The 19,608-nt window shown below is 43.9% G+C and overlaps 1 protein-coding gene across 5 annotated transcripts in view; it reads left to right on the top strand.

The window, feature by feature from the left end:
• arhgef4 (Rho guanine nucleotide exchange factor (GEF) 4) overlaps positions 1–19,388 on the top strand; it is a 47,848-nt gene extending 28,460 nt beyond the window's left edge. For 3 of the 5 annotated variants that reach the window (XM_017495148.3, XM_017495149.3, XM_017495151.3), the window contains 12 exons: positions 2,132–2,227; positions 9,258–9,391; positions 12,461–12,637; positions 13,470–13,658; positions 14,033–14,212; positions 14,613–14,845; positions 15,448–15,577; positions 15,694–15,825; positions 16,033–16,276; positions 16,470–16,547; positions 16,819–17,013; positions 18,384–18,522. In XM_017495148.3, the coding sequence (XP_017350637.1) occupies positions 2,132–2,227; positions 9,258–9,391; positions 12,461–12,637; positions 13,470–13,658; positions 14,033–14,212; positions 14,613–14,845; positions 15,448–15,577; positions 15,694–15,825; positions 16,033–16,276; positions 16,470–16,547; positions 16,819–17,006 (1,781 nt within the window). In that variant the 3' untranslated portion in view covers positions 17,007–17,013; positions 18,384–18,522. Of the gene's footprint in view, positions 1–2,131; positions 2,228–9,257; positions 9,392–12,460; positions 12,638–13,469; positions 13,659–14,032; positions 14,213–14,612; positions 14,846–15,447; positions 15,578–15,693; positions 15,826–16,032; positions 16,277–16,469; positions 16,548–16,818; positions 17,014–18,383 lie in introns of all 5 variants that reach the window. The other 2 variants (XM_017495152.3, XM_017495150.3) reach the window with 2 other exon arrangements.
• Positions 19,389–19,608: the final 220 nt, after the last annotated feature.

The following is a 19,608-nucleotide window of genomic DNA, read 5'->3' on the forward strand; positions in this document are numbered from 1 at the left end:
CTTTCTTCAAACACAATGCTTCTCATTTAAACCAAAAAGTTCTCTTTTGGTCTATTCATCCATCCACAGAATATTTTTCCATCGGTCTTCCGTCTCGTCCGCGTGATCGTTTTCAAACTGCAGAAGGACAGGAATGTTCTTTTTGGAGAGCGGTGGTTTTCTCCTCGCAGCCCTGACATGCACTCCATTGGTGTTCAGTGTTCTCCTGATGGTGGACTCATGAACGTTAACATTAGCCAGTGTGAGAGGAGTTCCCCTGGGTTCCTCTGTGACCTGGTGGACGATTCCACGTCTGGCTCCTGGAGAGATCTTCGTTGGTCTCCACTCCTGTGGAGGGGAACGATGGTGGTGAATTTCCTCCGTTTCTACACGATCTGTCTGGCTGTGGATGGGTGGAGTCCAAACTCTTTACAGATGGTTCTGTGACCTTTTCCATCCTGATGAGCTTCGACAACTCTTTCCCTGAGGTCCTCGGAAATCTCCTTCGCTCGTGCCGTGATCCACTTCCGCAGACACGTGTCGTGAAGATCAGACTCTGATAGATCCCTGTCCTTTAAATAAAACAGGACGCTCGCTCGCTCGCTCGCTCACACACACCTGATCATCATCCCACTGACTGAAAACACCGCACTCCAATCTCACCTTCACATTAACTGATAATCCTAGAGGTGCACATACTTTTACCCCTCACAGATCTGTGATACTGGATCGCTTTCCTCGATAAATAAATGAACAAGTATAATATTGTTGTTTAATCGGGTTCTTTATCTACTTTCAGGACTCGTGTGAAAATCTGATCATGTTTTAGATCAGATTTATGCAGAAATGTCAAATTCTTTCAAACAAACTTTCCAGCACCGCTGTACACGACTCTGTTCTTCTGTCTGTCTAATTTATCCATCTGTCTGTCTGTTTTATTTATATATATATATATATATAGGATGTAAAAGTCATAATTTTGTGGTGTACAGTATGCGGCTTGAGTAAGTAAATGAATTTAAATGAATTACAATGTTACAATCGTATTATAAAGAGGAATAAAATGCTAATATTTGTTCTGTTTACAGGTTTATGGTGTTTATTTTTGGAGTTAGTGTCAGTTTTATAGCGTTACATTTGATTGAATCTTAATTGGAATAGTTTACTCGTTAAGCGTTAATTAAAACCCGCGTGAGCTTCTGACGCTGTGATAAATGAGCAGATGACGGGATTCGCCCTGCGCTAGTGCGCGAGGTGTTCAGTGAGGCGTTGCAGAACCTCTTCAGCCCTGTAGGACGTGGGTTCCGAACCCTGCGTAGTGGAGACGTTCTTCAGGAAGCTCTTTGTCACTCCTGTACGAGTGCAGTAGGTGATGTATGAATTGTTGACACTGCTTACAGAAACGGCTTTTTTCTCCAGGCACGTGTGCACGTGTGACGGTCTTCTACACGCTTAGACGTGCACTAGACGTGTTCAGGGATGAACCTGTAGTGGGTAAATAAGTGCACTCGGACGTGCGGGTTGAATTCTCTCCTCGGTTTGACTAACAGCACTGAAGGGGGTCAGTACGGGGGGACTGTGATGCACGGATGAAGACGGTCTTTTTTCATCGCCAGCCAGTTCCCTTTCTAATCATTAAAAATGTCTTCTTTTATTTTAATAAACGTGTGCGTATCATCTCTCATTCAGTATTCTATATTAATATTCAGGGTTGGCAAGTCGAGCTTGAACTTAAGCTTGTGTAAATCGTGTGTCCGCGTCTCCTCAGTGGCTCCCTGTTGATGCTGTGAGTGTGTGTGTGTGTGTGTGTGTGTGTGTGTGTGTGTGTGTGTGTGTGTGTGTGTGTGAAAGCGAGAGGGAGCCAGAGAGAGAGGGAGAGGCTCGATCATGTGTGTTTCAGTCTGTGAGCGAGTGTAGGAAGGATGCAGGCGACATCGTGAGTGTTTCTGACGCTTGAAATTTACCAGTGGAGGTTGTGATTCGCTCTCACATACGCACACACACGCACACACACACACACGCACACACACACACACACACACATTTGTCTGGAGTCTGTACCAGCTTGAAGAGCAGCCGCCCTCCTCTTCTTCCTCGACTGTGTGTGTGTGTGTGTGTGTGTGTGTGTGTGTGTGTGTGTGGCCGAATGCAGACACAGCAGCAGATTTGGGAGTCATTAGGGGGGTGAAAGCGATACGAGGGGTCATGTCTCATTACTGGAGCCTAGAAAGTCTACACTCCACCAACGGTAAGCGTCCTTCTGTCTCTTCAACGCTGCTGTAGTGCGCACTACCTAGTGATGTTCTGTCTCCCTGAGACGTCTCTCTGCGTTTTATAGCGTGACAGGTGGACAGTGTCTTTAAATACTGTAGTATAGCCGGGGTTTATTGGAAATGGAGCAAATCGGTGTGTGTGTGTGTGGGGGGGTGGGGGGGGGGAGGGAGGGGGGTGGAAATAAGAGATGGAGGAACATCACCTTGTTGCTCTCAGCTTAAAAAAAAAAAAAAAAAAAAAAAAAAAAAAACCCTGAGAATCATCTCTATTAAAAATCAATCAATAAATAATGGTTCAGTTGTTCGTGCAGTTTTACAGCGGAAACCTACAGCTGCGGGTTTTCTGAAACGAGTTCCAGTTTGTGTCTCCGCTTTGAGTCTCTTTATTTCCCTCTTCCTATAGATTATTAGAGTTTAGATTATAAACATGAAGCACCACGGGGCACTATGTTACAAAATTATAACCGTAAAGATTCACTAATGCTAAAAAGTTTTTCAAATTATGAGGTGAAAATGTTTTTAAAAGTTACTAATGTTAAAAATGTATCAAATTAAAATGTAAAAAATATAAAGTAAAAGATAACAATGTTACAAAATGATAATGTACAAAATAACTTACTCATGTAAAAATGTTACAAAATTTGTGTTTAAAAGTAAAAAAAAAAATAAAGTAAAAAGAACGTCACAAGATCACAATGTTTAGATTGCGTAAAAAGAATTACTCGCATTATTCTTAGAATTACTGAGAATGTAGAAATAAGTCAAAAGACTGTTACAAAATGATAAAATGTTTAAAAAAATATAAAGTGAAAAATATTATAATGTAAAAAAAATTCTACTGCTGAAAGGTTGGTGTTGGAAATGTACACGATTACAATGTGAAAATGTTTCAAAAATGATAAAGTCACGAAATCACAGAGTTAGAAACAAAGTTACACTACAGGAAGTCGTGAGAGGAATCTGCAACAATTCCGTGTTAAATATTTAGTGCACTCGAACATCAACCCCATCTCGTACCCTACAGGAGGAGTAGTGCACTAGATCATCTCAGAGTTCAGCTCTTCTGTGACACATTCTCTCTCTCTCTCTCTCTCTCTCTGTCTCTCTGTCTCTCTCTCTCTCTCTCTCTCTCTCTGTCTCTCTGTCTCTCTCTCTCTCTCTCTCTCGCTCTCTGTCTCTCTCTCTCTCTGTCTCTCTCTCTCTCTGTCTCTCTGTCTCTCTCTCTCTCTCTCTCTCGCTCTCTGTCTCTCTCTCTCTCTGTCTCTCTGTCTCTCTGTCTCTCTCTCTCTCTGTCTCTCTGTCTCTCTGTCTCTCTCTCTCTCTCTCTCTGTCTCTCTCTCTCTCTCTCTCTCTCTCTGTCTCTCTCTCTCTCTCTCTCTCTCTCTGTCTCTCTCTCTCTCTCTGTCTCTCTCTCTCTCTCTCTCTCTCTCTCTGTCTGTCTCTCTCTCTCTCTCTCTCTCTGTCTCTCTCTCTCTCTGTCTCTCTCTCTGTCTCTCTATCTCTCTCTCTCTCTCTGTCTCTCTCTCTCGCGCTCTCTCTCTGTCTCTCTCTCTCTCTCTCTGTCTCTCTCTCTGTCTCTCTATCTCTGTCTCTCTCTCTCTCTCTCTCTCTCTCCCTCTCTCTGTCTCTCTATCTCTCTCTCTCTCTCTGTCTCTCTCTCTCCCTCTCTCTCTCTCTGTCTCTCGCTCTCTCTCTCTTGTTATTGAACTTTTTTCTCTCTCTTTTGTTCATTGTGTGCTCGAGTGTGAAGTTGTGTAGCTCTGCTCTGTTTTCTTTCGCTCGCCTTTATACAGGCTGAACAGAACACTGTCTCTGTAGAATATAGAGAATCAAATTATAATAAATTGTAATAATATATAAAACATAATGAAGCTCAATGTGTTTTACAGAAAAAAGAACTTACTACAGAAGAGAATAAAACAGAGCTGGGTAAAATGTTACAGAATTATTGAGAGTAATCGGGTGATGTTTATTTTCTAGCACGTTAAAGGCACTTGGTTGTCAGCTGAAGTCCTCTACAATAAATCAAATAAATTCAAACAACAATAAAATACAAATACAGTGAAAGAATTCGACACATCTGTTAGGAATTCTTTATTTAATAACGTCTGATCACGTCCGCTACTGAACTGTTCAGATTTATAAACATGTCTCTTTTTTATTATTCAAAATTAAACAATAAAAAAGCATTAAATGACAAAACCACAGAGGAAAAGACAGGATTAAATAAAATGTTTAATAAAATAACTGAATCAAAATATTACATTTACATTTACAGATTACATCTGTGTTTCAGTCCTTTATTATTCAGCAACAGTGTTTTAAAATGCTTTTAAAGTCCTCGGATTAATTTGGTCATGATTTGTGTGATTGTGGAGTGAACATTGTTACAAAGTTACAGTGTAATAAATTATTAGTGTTACGGTGTTATGAAGTTACGGTGTTACGATGTTATGAAGTTACGGTGTTAGTGTTACGGTGTTATGAAGTTACGGTGTTAGTGTTACGGTGTTATGAAGTTACGGTGTTACGGTGTTATGAAGTTACGGCGTTAGTGTTACGATGTTATGAAGTTACGGTGTTAGTGTTACGGTGTTATGAAGTTACGGTGTTAGTGTTACGGTGTTATGAAGTTACGGTGTTAGTGTTACGGTGTTATGAAGTTACGGTGTTACGGTGTTATGAAGTTACGGCGTTAGTGTTACGGTGTTATGAAGTTACGGTGTTACGGTGTTATGAAGTTACGGTGTTAGTGTTACGATGTTATGAAGTTACAGTGTTAGTGTTACGGTGTTATGAAGTTACGGCGTTAGTGTTACGATGTTATGAAGTTACGGTGTTAGTGTTACGGTGTTATGAAGTTACGGTGTTACGATGTTATGAAGTTACGGTGTTAGTGTTACGGTGTTATGAAGTTACGGCGTTAGTGTTACGATGTTATGAAGTTACGGTGTTAGTGTTACGGTGTTATGAAGTTACGGTGTTAGTGTTACGGTGTTATGAAGTTACGGTGTTACGGTGTTATGAAGTTACGGCGTTAGTGTTACGATGTTATGAAGTTACGGTGTTAGTGTTACGGTGTTATGAAGTTACGGCGTTAGTGTTACGATGTTATGAAGTTACGGTGTTAGTGTTACGATGTTATGAAGTTACGGCGTTAGTGTTACGATGTTATGAAGTTACGGCGTTAGTGTTACGGTGTTATGAAGTTACGGCGTTAGTGTTACGGTGTTATGAAGTTACGGTGTTAGTGTTACGATGTTATGAAGTTACAGTGTTAGTGTTACGGTGTTATGAAGTTACGGTGTTAGTGTTACGGTGTTATGAAGTTACGGCGTTAGTGTTACGATGTTATGAAGTTACGGCGTTAGTGTTACGATGTTATGAAGTTACAGTGTTAGTGTTACGGTGTTATGAAGTTACGGCGTTAGTGTTACGATGTTATGAAGTTACGGTGTTAGTGTTACGGTGTTATGAAGTTACGGTGTTACGATGTTATGAAGTTACGGTGTTAGTGTTACGGTGTTATGAAGTTACGGCGTTAGTGTTACGATGTTATGAAGTTACGGTGTTAGTGTTACGATGTTATGAAGTTACGGTGTTAGTGTTACGGTGTTATGAAGTTACAGTGTTAGTGTTACGGTGTTATGAAGTTACGGTGTTAGTGTTACGGTATTATGAAGTTACGGTGTTAGTGTTACGGTGTTATGAAGTTACAGTGTTAGTGTTACGGTGTTATGAAGTTACGGTGTTAGTGTTACGGTGTTATGAAGTTACGGTGTTAGTGTTACGATGTTATGAAGTTACGGCGTTAGTGTTACGATGTTATGAAGTTACGGCGTTAGTGTTACGATGTTATGAAGTTACGGTGGTGTTTTTTATGGTAGTAAAATGTGGTGCTGCTACAGAGGGATTTTTCTGTGTGTATAAAATGTAAACACGCAGCACATACCAGCGTTTTTCCATTGGAACAACACGACTAATGGCTTTTATGTCTCGGTGCCAGCTAATGAAGCGAGATGCAGGAAGGATGTTCTCAGAGCGAGCGCTGCACTGCTGCCCTTTACATACCACTCGCATTTTTATATATGTTCAGTGTGTATCCGCGTTTAACAATAAATTATCACAATATTGTACTGAAATATCATCACAGTTTTATCTACAGGCACGCAACACATGGCTCCGCTTCATCACCATCACCATCACCATCTCAGCTCAGCTTTTTAAATAGGTTTAGCTTTTGTAGCTAACATTGCTACCTGACAAATTCCATATGCTAATTCATCGAATGCTCGTTAGCAAAATGTGCCGTTTTTCACTTAAAGGACACAAATGATTGTTAATCTAAACAGTAAAACGGTGTTCCTGACAGACAGACAGACAGACAGACAGACAGACAGACGATTCTGCTTTAGTCTGTAAGACTGATGAACTCCTCATTAGCGCCTCGGCCTGTTAGCACATGTTCTCTGCTAATTTATGTAAACAAGGCGACGAGACGTTACACTAGGTGCCAAATTGGGACGTGACCAATCCTGTTAACTCTGACTCCAGGTTGTCATGGTGACAGACAAACCAGCGATGTCTCAGACGGTTGTTTGCTGTCTTCGTGAAACTACGTCTGGGTTTTGTTTTCCTCATTTCTTTCTGTCTTTACTGAAAATAACTAAGAGTGAAAGTGTGAGCTGAGAGAAGTGGCATCGGGAACGTCGTCTGAGACGCCAGAACCGCTGCTCAGCTCCGTGTCCTCAGTTCCCCTCTTCACCTCCGTGTTTGCTCTGCGGCGAACAGATAATTATAACCTCCAGGCTAGCATGAAGCACTAAATGTGTGTGTGTGTGTGTGTGTGTGTGTGTGTGTGTGTGTGTGTGTGTGTGTGTGTGTGTGTGTAACTCCTCCCACAGAAACATCTCCTCAGTCGGCTTTGTGGAAGTGTTCACCGTCTCAAACCGACTGTCCAAATCGGTGAAGTCAAATGAAAAAAAAAACTTGTTTTAAAAAATTGAAAACAGAAAAGCGGTGTGTGCATATGTATTCACCCCCTTTGCTATGAAGCTCCTAAATAAGATCTGGAGCAACCAGTTACCTTCAGAAGTCACATAATTCGTTCAGTAAAGTCCACCTGTGTGTCTAAGTGTCTCAGTGTATATATACAGCTGTTCTGAAAGGCCCCAGAGTATGCAGCACCATTGAGCAAGTGGTACCATGAAGACCAAGGAGCTCCCCAAACAGGTCAGGGACAAAGTTGTGGAGAAGCGCAGATCAGGGTTCGGTTATAAAAAAAAAAAAATGAAACTTTGAACATCTCACTGAGCACCATTAAATCCTTCATAAAAAACAGAAAAAAATACAGCACCACAACAAACCTGCCAAGAGAGGACCGCCCACCAAAACTCACGGACCAGGCAAGGACGGCATTAATCAGAGAGGCAACAAAGAGACCAAAGATAACCCTGAAGGAGCTGCAGAGCTCCACAGCGGAGATTGGAGTATCTGTCCATGGGACCACTTTAAGCTGTACGCTCCACAGAGCTGGGCTTTACAGACGAGTGGCCAGGAAAAAGCCATTGCTTCAACAAAAAAATAAGCAAACACGTTTGCTGTTCACCAAAAGGCATGTTGGAGACTCCCCAAACACATGGAAGAAGCTACTCTGGTCAGATGTTAAGGAAAACGCTATGTCTGGCACAGACCCGATACCTGTCATCGCCCCGAGAACACCATCCCCACAGTGAAGCGTGGTGGTGGAAACGTCATGCTGTGGGGATGCTTTTCATCGGCAGGAACTGGGAAACTGGTCAGAATTGAAGGAAGGATGGATGGCCCTAAATAAAGGAAAATTCTTGAGGGGAACTGCTTTCAGTCTTCCAGAGATTTGAGACTGGAGCGGAGGTTCACTTTCCAGCAGGACAAGGACCCTAAGCGTACTGGTCTTGGACGGGCCTATTCAAAACCCAGACCTCAATCCAACTGAGAATCTGTGGTATGACTTAAAGATCGCTGTACACCAGTGGAACCCCTCCAACTGGAAGGACCTGGAGCAGTTTTGCCTTGAAGATTTGGCAGAAATCCCAGTGGCTAGCTGAGCCAAGCTTATAGAGACGTACCCCGAGAAAAACCTGATCAAACAGAACGTGCAGATAAAATAAACAATGAAGTGAAATTTCTTTAAGAAATAAACATAAGGACAAATATCGTATCCCAGGGAATGAAAAGATGTGAGAGAATTTGAAAATACTTTCAGAAGAATAAAACTAAACAGCGAAATGGAGGAAGCACTTTCAATTAAATGGCGAATTAAAAACGCTCGAGTTTTAAATGTTTTCTTTTGAAGAGATTAATGAGCGGTTGGAGCAGAATAACGAGGACCTCGTGTTTGTTGTGTTTCAGACACAGTTACAGTAGTGAGGGAGCGCAGGATGCTGAACTGGAGGCGGTGCGGTTGTTACGTGTTCGCTTCATTAGCCCGGTGTCTCGGGGTGAAGAGACCCAGTGTGGACGCCTTATTCTGCGCAGATGTCGCTTCATTGTCTCTCTGTGAAGAAACAGATTTATTGTTGGGGAAACTGCTGCCTGTAAATCGGGCTTTAAGTGGAACTGAAGCAGACGTGTGGTCGGGGTGTAAAGTGTGAGAAGCATGACAGGAAGCGTAGACGCCGCCGCTTCTGCTTTCAGTATTCGTCTTTAGCCTCTGAGGCGGCGTGAAAACGTTTAAGCTTTTTTCTGCAGCGTGAAGTTTGACACGTGAACATGACATTGTCTTTTATCTAATCAATAAATTAAAAAAAGTGAATAATGTAGAATGTGTTTTGTTTTTTCCTTCTGCAACACTGATCTCTGATCTCACAAAAAACATTTATTTTAGAGATGTGAAACTGAGGAGAGCAAAAAGAGGACGGAGGTGTAAAGGTCTGCTCATGCAGAGACAGACGGATATAACTAGTTTTATATCAGAATGACTGGTGTGTGTGTGTGTGTGTGTGTGTGTGTGTGTGTTTTCTGTAGCGTTGGTGATCACTGATGGACCTCAGGATAAATCGGGTCTGGGTGATGAGGTGGGCAGTGAAGACGAGCTGTACAACGACTTCCACATTTCTGCCAACCGCTTAGGAGGAGGAGAACAACTCGCCATTAACGAGGTAACAAGTCCCGCCCACTATCACACACCCCGCCCACTACCATACACCCTGCCCACAAGTCCCGCCCACTATCACACACCCCGCCCACTATCACACACCCCGCCCACTATCACACACCCCGCCCACTATCACACACCCCGCCCACTATCACACACCCCGCCCACTATCACACACCCCGCCCACTACCATACACCCTGCCCACAAGTCCCGCCCACTACCATACACCCCGCCCACTACCATACACCCCGCCCACTACCATACACCCCGCCCACTACCATACACCCTGCCCACTATCATATACTCCGCCCGCTATCATATACTCCACCCACTACCATATACTCCACCCACTACCATACACTCCGCCCACACTGGTAGACTTATTGGTGGAGAGCAGTTTGGTGTGTGTGCAATAAAAGTTAATTATGATTCTGCTGACATCATCAGAGTGTAAATTAGATTTCATTCACGACGGAGTGTGTGAGAGAGAGAGAGAGAGAGAGAGAGAGAGAGAAAGGGAGAGAGAGAGATGTGTTTTGCTGCTTGTGTGAAAAGGAGAGAAAAAACAAAAGTAGAATTGATGATGATGATGATGATGATAATGATAATAATAATAATAATAATAATAATAATAGAGAGAAAGACCTGCGGAGAGACAGAAACAAAAAGTAAAAGACTGATAGAGAGAGTAAAGTAATTACAGAAAGTGAGAAAAATAGATGGAGACAGACAGAGATGGAGAGATAAAATAAACAGAATGAGAGAAAGACAAAGAGACAGAAAGACAGTTACAGTGAGAGAGAGAGAGACGCAGCGAGAGAGAGACAGATGCATGAGGTGAATAAATCAGAGTCCTTTAATCCTGTAACAATCCTTCAGTCATCTTTAACATTCATTGCATGAACATGTGCTGATACGTGATGTGGGCGGAGTTACAGAAGATGGACAGCTGAAGCAGTCAATGAGAGACTCCGGATGTGGCAGGGCTGCAGCTGTGTGTGTGTGTGTGTGTGTGTGTGTGTGTGTGTGTGTGTGTGTGTGTGTGTGTGTGAGAGAGAGAGTGCAAGCTCCATCTCCCTCCCTCCGCTAAGACTGACCTCCATTACTCTGGTTTCTAGGATACGCCTCGCAGCCTTGCTGTCTGATTGGCTGAGAGAGATAAAACAGGAAAAAAAGGAAGAAAAGAAATAGAAGCTATTCAGGGAGATGGATGGATGGATGGATGGATGGATGGATAGATGAATTTTTGTCGCTCAGTGCAGGAGCGTTGCTAAGCAGCTCGGAGGGATTTAGAGAGAGGAGAGTGTGAGCAGCTCTGTGGCAGCGGAGGAGAGGAGCGAGGGGGAAAGAACGAGAGACGAGCACCAGAGGAGGACGAAGAGAAAGAACAAGGAAGAGGGCAGGATAGGAAGCGAAGAAGAGAGAGAGAGAACAAGGAAGTGTAGACGTGGAATCTCTCTCTCTCTCTTCATTCCATCTCCTTTCAAATTGTCCTCACACGCTAACGCTCCGGATCGAGTGTTTCCGGGTCCGAGTGCACCTCTCCTGTGTGTGTGTGTGTGTGTGTGTGTGTGTGTGTGTGTGTGTGTGTGTGTGTGTGTGTGTGTGTGTGCGTGCGCGTGTGACATCATGGCTCGGCGTCAGAGCGTCTCAGACTTTTTTTTACGCTGCAATCTGAGTCCCGAGGCACAGAGAGTGGTGGTGTTCTTCATCATGATGCTCCTCATCATCATCAACGTGGTGCTGATGTTCGTGCTGGCGTTCCAATAGAGGAGTGAGGGAGATGAGGAAAAGAGGAAGGCAAGCACAACGAGGAGGAGGAGGAAAGGAAGAAGAAAAGTAGGAGGAACAGGCAGAAGAAGGAAAGCAGGAGGGGAAGAAGTGAAAGTAAGGGAAGGGAGAGAGAGAAAGAGAGGAAGAAAAAACAACAACAAAAGGATAGAAGTTATTGGAGGACGAGAGGAAAACGAGAGAGAGAGAGAGAAAGGGAGGAGAATACAAAGAGGATGGGGAAAAAGGAGGATTCAGAGTGTAGATGTGTGAGGAAGGAAAGAGGACAGGTAGAATGGACAGAAGAATTGAGGAGGTGGAGTAATAAAGGGAGAAGGACAGAGGAAGAACAAGGGAGGAGGAAGTGTAGGAGGTGAGGGAAAAGTAGGAGTGGAGGAAGGATTGAAAAAGAGGGTGAGGAAAAGAGGGAGAAGAAGGGAGGAGGAAGTGTAAAAAAGAAAGGAAAAGGAAAGAAGGGAAGGCGGAAAGTTGGAGAAGAATAACAGTGAAAGACACAAACAAGACAAAGTGAGGACGAAGGATTGGAAAAGAAAGACAGGAAAGAGAGAAGGATTGAGGTATTGAGAGATAATGAGGAAGAAAACAGAGGGTGTGGAGGAGAGTGAGGACGAGGAACAGGAAGAGAGGAGCGAAACAGAGGGAGGGAACCAGCAAGAGGGAGGAGGGGGATGAAAAAGAGGGAAAGTCGTTCCCTCGTTCACTCTGTGTGGATGGGAGTGCGCAATGCAGGCTGCGCAGTGCAGGTAACGGAACTGAGAATGGAGAGAGAGAGAGAGAGAGAGAGAGAGAGAGAGAGAGAGAGTGTCTGTATGAGAGAGAAAGATGTGTGTGAGTGGAATAGAGAGAAAATGCTGTAATGCGTATTGTGATGTGTTCAGGGTTTAGTATTTACTTCCTGCATGCTGTGTGTGTGTGTGTGTGTGTGTGTGTGTGTGTGTGTGTGTGTGTGTGTGTGTGGAAGGAGCAGATTTATTACATTCTGATCTATTGTATCTTCGACTAACGTGTAGATGAATGTGAGCAGTGATTAATGTAAATATAAGCGTGTAGGTGAATGTGAGCGGTGATTAAACGTGAACGCGTGCGGTGATTAGTGTAAACGTGTAGATGAACGCGTGCGGTGATTAGTGTAAACGTGAACGCGCGCGGTGATTAGTGTAAACGTGTAGATGAGCGCATGCGGTGATTAGTCTAAGTGTACACGTGTAGATGAACGTGCGCGGTGATTAGTGTGAATATAAACAACGCTGCGTGTGTATTTTCCTCTCCTCCCCCGTGCAGCTGATCAGCGATGGCAGTGTGTGCGCCGAGGCTCTGTGGGATCACGTCACCATGGACGACCAGGAGCTCGGCTTCAAGGCCGGAGACGTCATCGAGGTGGTGGACGCCACCAATAAAGAGTGGTGGTGGGGACGAGTGCAGGAGAGCGAGGGATGGTTCCCCGCCAGCTTCGTCCGGGTAAGACTTCACAAAAAGTCAAAGTCCATAAAGTTCAGGAGGAAAAGCAGATCGATATCACCGACACAGACTCCACACACACTATCTTATTTATTTACTTAATTCCAAACATGATATTTAATTATTATATTTACGTATTGTATTAAATTGTTTTGAATTGTTTTATTTATTTATTACATTTAATGATTATATTTCTGTATTTACTTATTAAATTGTGTAATTACTGCTTGTTTACTTACTATATTTACTTCTTATTATATTTACTCTCGCTCTCTCTCTCGCTCTCTCTCTCGCTCTCTCTCGCTCTCTCTCTCTCTCTCTCTCTCGCTCTCTCTCTCGCTCGCTCTCTCTCTCTCTCTCGCTCTCTCCCGCTCTCTCTCTCTCTCTCTCTCTCGCTCTCTCTCTCTCTCTCGCTCTCTCTCTCTCTCTCTCTCGCTCTCTCTCTCTCTCTCTCTCTCTCTCGCTCTCTCTCGCTCTCTCTCTCTCTCTCGCTCTCTCTCTCTCTCTCGCTCTCTCTCTCTCTCTCTCTCTCGCTCTCTCTCTCGCTCTCTCGCTCTCTCTCGCTCTCTCGCTCTCTCTCGCTCTCTCTCGCTCTCTCTCTCTCTCTCTCTCTCTCTCGCTCTCTCTCTCTCTGAGAGAAGTTTCTTAAGCTGTTTATTGATGACGCAGAAAGTCAAGCTGCCAAATATGAAATTTCTTTTTAAATGTCAGTAAATCGCTTAATGGAAAAAAGAGAAAATATATTTTGATAAATCGTTATTAGTTAACTAGAATAAACTCGGCTCTTGTTAGTTGATGTACGCACTAAAGTGTGTGTTTGTGTGTGTTTCAGCTGCGTGTGAATCAGGACGAGCCCCTGGAGGATGATGTAATCCAGGGGGCGGTGGAGAGCGGGGGGGCGGGGGTGGGCGGGTCGTGTGGGCCCGGGTTACCGTGTAAAGAGCAGATGAGGGCGAACGTGATTAACGAGATCATGAGCACGGAGAGAGACTACATCAAACACCTGAAGGACATCTGTGAGGTCAGTGCGCTCCTGTACCCAACCAATCAGGAAAAAGAGGTGTGTCTACTCACCCATCAGTCATTCTACCTGTCAAGTTATAAGGCTCCGCCTTTGGACCCCGTGTATGTGTTTTAGGGGGCGTGGAGCAACCCTGGGGGGAGGGGCTGTACAGCCACCAAAATCACTGACTGCACCTTTAATTCCCTCGGTTTCAATCATTATTATACAATTAATTCATTTAAAGAAGTAATAAACCGCCGTGTAAATTCCGCTCGTTAGATTTTACCAAAGCAAACTCATGAAGAGCTTCTCGGAGCGTCGCTTCTCCAGTTTCTGGTGTTCTACGGCTGTGTGCTGTTTTTCACGGAGGTGTTCTTGTCCTTGTGCGTCAGGGCTACATTAAACAGTGCCGTAAGCGGACCGACATGTTCACAGAGGAGCAGCTCAGGACCATCTTCAGCAACATCGACGAACTTTACCGCTTCCAGAAGAAATTTCTCAAAGCGCTGGAGAAAAAATACAACAAAGAGCAACCACACCTGAGCGAGATCGGCTCCTGCTTCCTGGAGAACGTAAGACACCTGTCTGTCTGTCTCTGTCCTTCTGTCTGTATGTCAGCTTCTTAGAGAACGTAAGACACCTGTCTGTCTGCTACTGGGAGAATGTCTTTCTGTTCTGTAATGTCTTGTTCCGAGGACTTTTTATTATTATTCCAGATTCCATCAGGACTCGTGTACGGAGGGATAAATGGACTGAGATTGTAGATAGTTTGATTGAATTTAAAACAGGAAACAGGAAGTGTGTAAGTGATAAATGATATAAAAGCTGTCCTGGTGTTAGAACCGATTCAGTGTGTTTGTGCACTAAGGGGCGGAGCCTCGTGTTCTAGTAAGAAACCTTTAATTAGAGCATCAGTAGGTAAAACACCTTCATCTTCATCATCATCTCCTCCTCTGTGTTTTCTGTTCCCAGCAAACGGATTTTCAGATTTACTCGGAGTACTGTAACAATCACCCCAACGCCTGCGTCCAGCTCTCCAGACTGATGAAGATGAAGAAGTACGTGTTTTTCTTCGAGGCTTGTCGTCTGCTGCAGAAGATGATCGACATCTCGCTCGACGGCTTCCTGCTCACACCTGTGCAGAAAATCTGCAAATATCCACTGCAGCTCGCCGAGCTCCTCAAATACACCAACCCTCAGCACAGGTACACACACACACACACACACACACACACACACACACACAGAGCATGTACACGGTTATAAACTCGTTATGAAGCTCAGATGTATGAACACAGTTAGTGAAGGTGTAATGATGAAGTTATGAGAGAACTCGTCTTCAGCTCCATCGTTACTGTGAAGTAAAAATATAAATAAGGCACATCGTTTACCGTCTACAAAGTTCTGTACAAAATTAAGTACATGTAAAAATGCTTTTATTATTATTATTATTATTATTATTTCCTCTGTTGTAGTTCTGTTCATTTACACGTATAAATGTAAAAAAATGACCTTTTCATTTATTTTTAATAATCAGAGCTTTTAATGACATTTGAATTTTATTTGTTAGGTCTTGTGTATGAGTAATCAGAGTTAACGTATCATTAATGAAGTAGAACTTCATCACCGATAGTTGCAGCAGTGCGGTGATGGAGTAGGAGGATCAGTGTAAGCTGTTGTGATCTCAGGGCCGTGTGTTAAAGCGTATAAACGGCGTCCTGAGCGCTGAGGACGTGTGTCTGAGGACGTGTGTCTGAGGACGTGTGTCAGTAGTCAGTAGTGATCTGTCGTCCGTGTCGATGTTCAGAGATTATAAGGACGTAGAAGCAGCGCTGAACGCGATGAAGAACGTGGCGCGGCTGATCAACGAGAGGAAACGACGCCTGGAGAACATCGACAAAATCGCTCAGTGGCAGAGCTCCATCGAGGACTGGGAGGTAAAATAAACAACCATCAAACCCAGTACCACGTTACTGACGTGACGCTGTAGTGTGATGTGGCGGAGGAACCCGTGGGGAACATCGTTACAGGACTTGTGTTGGATTATTTGCAGGGTGAGGACGTTCTGAGTCGGAGCTCTGATCTGATCTTCTCAGGAGATTTGACCAAAATCTCTCAGCCTCAGGCCAAAGGTCAACAGCGCATGTTCTTCCTGTTCGATCATCAGCTGGTCTTCTGCAAAAAGGTCTGTACAGGAAGTCGTTCTCTTCAGTTTGGGTCAAAATGGTGTTGTGTTCCCTCTGTTCCACACACACACACACACACACACACACACACACACACACACATCACTGCTTCCTTCACTCACGTGGAGAGAAAATGTAAACCAAATCTGTGGCTTTAACTCTAAATGTTAAGACATTATTGCATTAAAATGCTGTTTTATGTCCAGGACCTGCTCCGGAGGGACATTTTATATTATAAAGGACGTCTGGACACGGACCAGATGGAGGTGGTGGATGTAGAAGACGGAAAAGATAAAGATCTGAACGTGACGGTGAAGAACGCGTTAAAGTTGATATCTCCGGACGGAGCAGAGATTCATCTCCTGTGTGCTAAAAAACCCGAGCTGAAGCAGCGCTGGCTCCGAGCCTTCGCCGATGAGCGGCAGCAGGTCCGACACGACCGAGACACGGGTGAGGCCTCCGCAACTCCGGCTTCGAGTTCTACTACAAGTCCAACACGCCGTGTTGTTATTGACTGAAAGCAGATCATCTGTGGTTATATCCTTACGAGAATAAGATCCTGTTTGTACTCAGCCAGCCAATCAGAACGTGTTCTCGTCTTGAAAGGAGTTCCTGTTGGTTTAAGTATTTTCTCTCTTCACAGGATTCTCCATCACAGACGTGCAGAAGAAGCAGGCCATGCAGAACGTGTCCAAAAATCCTCCAGCTGGAAAACCTAAAGGTGATCAGTGCACTGTACACACACACACCCCTCACCTGTACGCCTCACACACTCGTCCTCGGGCTGAAATACGCTCAGTGACGTGTAGAAATCCACATTCTGTCTCCAGTCTCCTACACGCCTGATCTCTCTCCTTTATTCTTCACACTGGGTTTTCTCTCAGAACGTTTGACCAGATTAGTTTATTGACAGGTTTTGGTCCTGTAGTGAGGTGTTTGATCTCTGTGCTCTTCCTCTCACCATCACACTCCTCCTCTCCGTCACGATCTAGCGTTACACCACCTGCTGTCTCTTAAAGCTCCACTTCTGCGCTCCAAAAGCTCCAAGTGCCTTCATTACCCAGAATCCCCTGGGCCTGACTACTACTCCTCCCCGCTTCCTGAAGTTATAGCGCCCCCTGGTGTCCTGCGCAGGGCCATTTCCTGGGTCTCCTCTCAGAGTAGAGACCTGCTCCGATAGACTAGGGGTAATTATAACCAGTATATAACTGTAATAACTATAATACACGCTGTAATTACATTATAATAACATTATAATAACCGCCCATACAACACGTAATCTACACACACACACACATATATTATTTATATATATAACCGTGTACTAACTTTACTGTACTTTGTTTATTGACTAATATTCAGTCCGTACAGGATTTTGTGATTGTTGGGATAAAAAAGCTAATTTTTTTATTTATTTATTTTTTTTGCAGAAAACTTGTGGGTAAACGAGAGCTTTTAGCTGTACTCATGTTTGACGCACGTGAATCGTAGAGCGCTTCGGCTGAACGCGTGTCGTGATGACGTCACACGACGTCACATGACGCGTCTCGGCCCGAATCTGTGGAAAATCTGAAAAATCGCAGCTCCTCCGAATATTGCGCCGTGTCCTCGATTTTGCGTTAACGTCTGCGATCGGGAAATCCTGAAGTGACTGATTAAAGAACGTTACGTTTAACATTACTGCAGTATATTAGAATTCTTTATAATACATTAACTGTACTATATTTATTAACTCAAATCTAGACCGTAATCCCATTATAACAATAATATATTTAATATATAATAATATAGAAATAGCCAACACTGTGCTATTACAGTATATTCCCTACACTATAACTTTACTGTATTATACGGCACTTTATTAACCCTACATTTGATACGCTGTACTATATTAAATGTACTATATTACACCTTATCGTACTCAAGTATAAAATATTAACTATAACATTAAGCACTGTGTTTATATGATGCACTTGATACAGGTGTAAGTGTACTACTGTGTAGTACTAACTATAGAGGAACAGCTGATCTTTACCGTTTCGATGTATCCTGTAGAACTGCAGTGCATTGTGGGATTTCACAGGACAACCTTCACTATTAAAAAAAAACACAGAATTTCCAAAAGCAGTGTATTGACGCCGCTCAGTTTATTTATTACTACCTCCTGTTTGTCTGTCTGAATCCAGTCTGTCCCTCCGTCTCTCTCTCTCTCTCTCACACACACACACACACTGAGTGTATGTGTGTGTGATATTAACCGTGTTCCCCTTTAACCCCTCACACTGCATTATGGGACATGTGGAAAGGTTAACGCAGTGCCCCGAGAGATTCCCGGATAAATCCCTAGGAATGGGGCGCGGATTTCCGCGTGACCGCATGCATGAACTTTGACCTCATGACAAGCTGATCCATCACCGTTCCTGCTTCTACTCACACAGCCCGATTAAAACCTCACGCGTCTCTAAAACCGCGCCTGCACCCGAGTGATGACCAGAACGATTGAAAGCGTGTGAACTCTGACCTCATGACCTTTCCCCTGCTCTCTCTCTGTCTTTAGTGGTGACTCGTCCGTATTACGACCTGCTGTTGCGCCAGAAGTCGCCGGCGTTGCCCCAGCAGGTCATCATGCTCGCCGAACCCAAGCGCAGAAACTTCTGGCACAACATCGGCCGCCTGACGCCGTTCAAGAAGTAGAACCGGAACAGGACGTGCTGCGGCGTGCGCTTCACTTTACTACTAATCATTAATCTCCTCCAGCCGGCATGTGCACATCATGGGTTTATATGCGATATACTGCGCTGTTTACAGCGCACGGTACCCACATCGTCCGTATTTCAGCTCTGTCCTGAGGGCGGAGGAACCACGCCCTGACTGCGTCGCATGTGTCCTTCTCCTCGTGCCTGAATTTGTGCTTCTGTTCGAGAATAACTTTTTTGTTTTACGTTTCAACGTAAATGCACTTTACGGGTCGGTCACGATCGAGACTGAAAAGGAGCCGGCCGTCTGTGTGTCATGATTAGCATGACGGCTAGTTCTGCTAACACACGGCTAACGCGACTACTGCTGCACGTCATCCGACATGCTTCTGTTACAGTCCTGAATGGCTTTTCTAAATTTATTTTCACGTCCAAAACTGGATTTTATACGTCATTTGATACTGTGTGTGTGTGTGATGATACTGTTGTGTTGATGTTATCAGAAAAAGGGTTAAACATCGTTTTATTACTGTATTCTTTTTATTTTTAAAGTGACAGTTTAGCCAAAAATGAATTGTACATGAACATCCTGAATTTATTTATTTATTTCTGCCTGAACTGTCACGTTCATGTTTTCAGGTTTGTGCCTCGTCCTCGTTTGCATAATAACTCGTCTAGAAACTCCTCTGAAGTGCCGCTCGCAGTAAAAACAAACGGAGTGGCCTGAACATGAACTGCTGTGAAAGCCGCCGTTGTTGGACGTTTCCGACCCGAATGAGTGACCCGCTCGCTCAGTGTAAATATAAATAAAGGGGTTTCACTGATAAAACAGTGTTATAAAGATAAATAAACTGTTTAACGACGTACCTTCGGCTCTGTTTCTTACTGCAAACAGCACGACGCGTCTGATTGGCCGTCTCAGATATCGATGCTTCATTAATCATTCTGCTTTCTAATTAGTGTTTTTTATACCAATTTTAAAATTCTTCTGAACTCTTTACAAGTTAAAAGCTGTAAACTATGACGTAATAACGTACACACGTCCTCTCACCAATCACAAGCTACAGCTTTCCTTTTTAACCTCAA

This window comes from Ictalurus punctatus, chromosome 20, assembly GCF_001660625.3.
Source record: "Ictalurus punctatus breed USDA103 chromosome 20, Coco_2.0, whole genome shotgun sequence".
Classification (NCBI taxonomy): domain Eukaryota; kingdom Metazoa; phylum Chordata; class Actinopteri; order Siluriformes; family Ictaluridae; genus Ictalurus; species Ictalurus punctatus.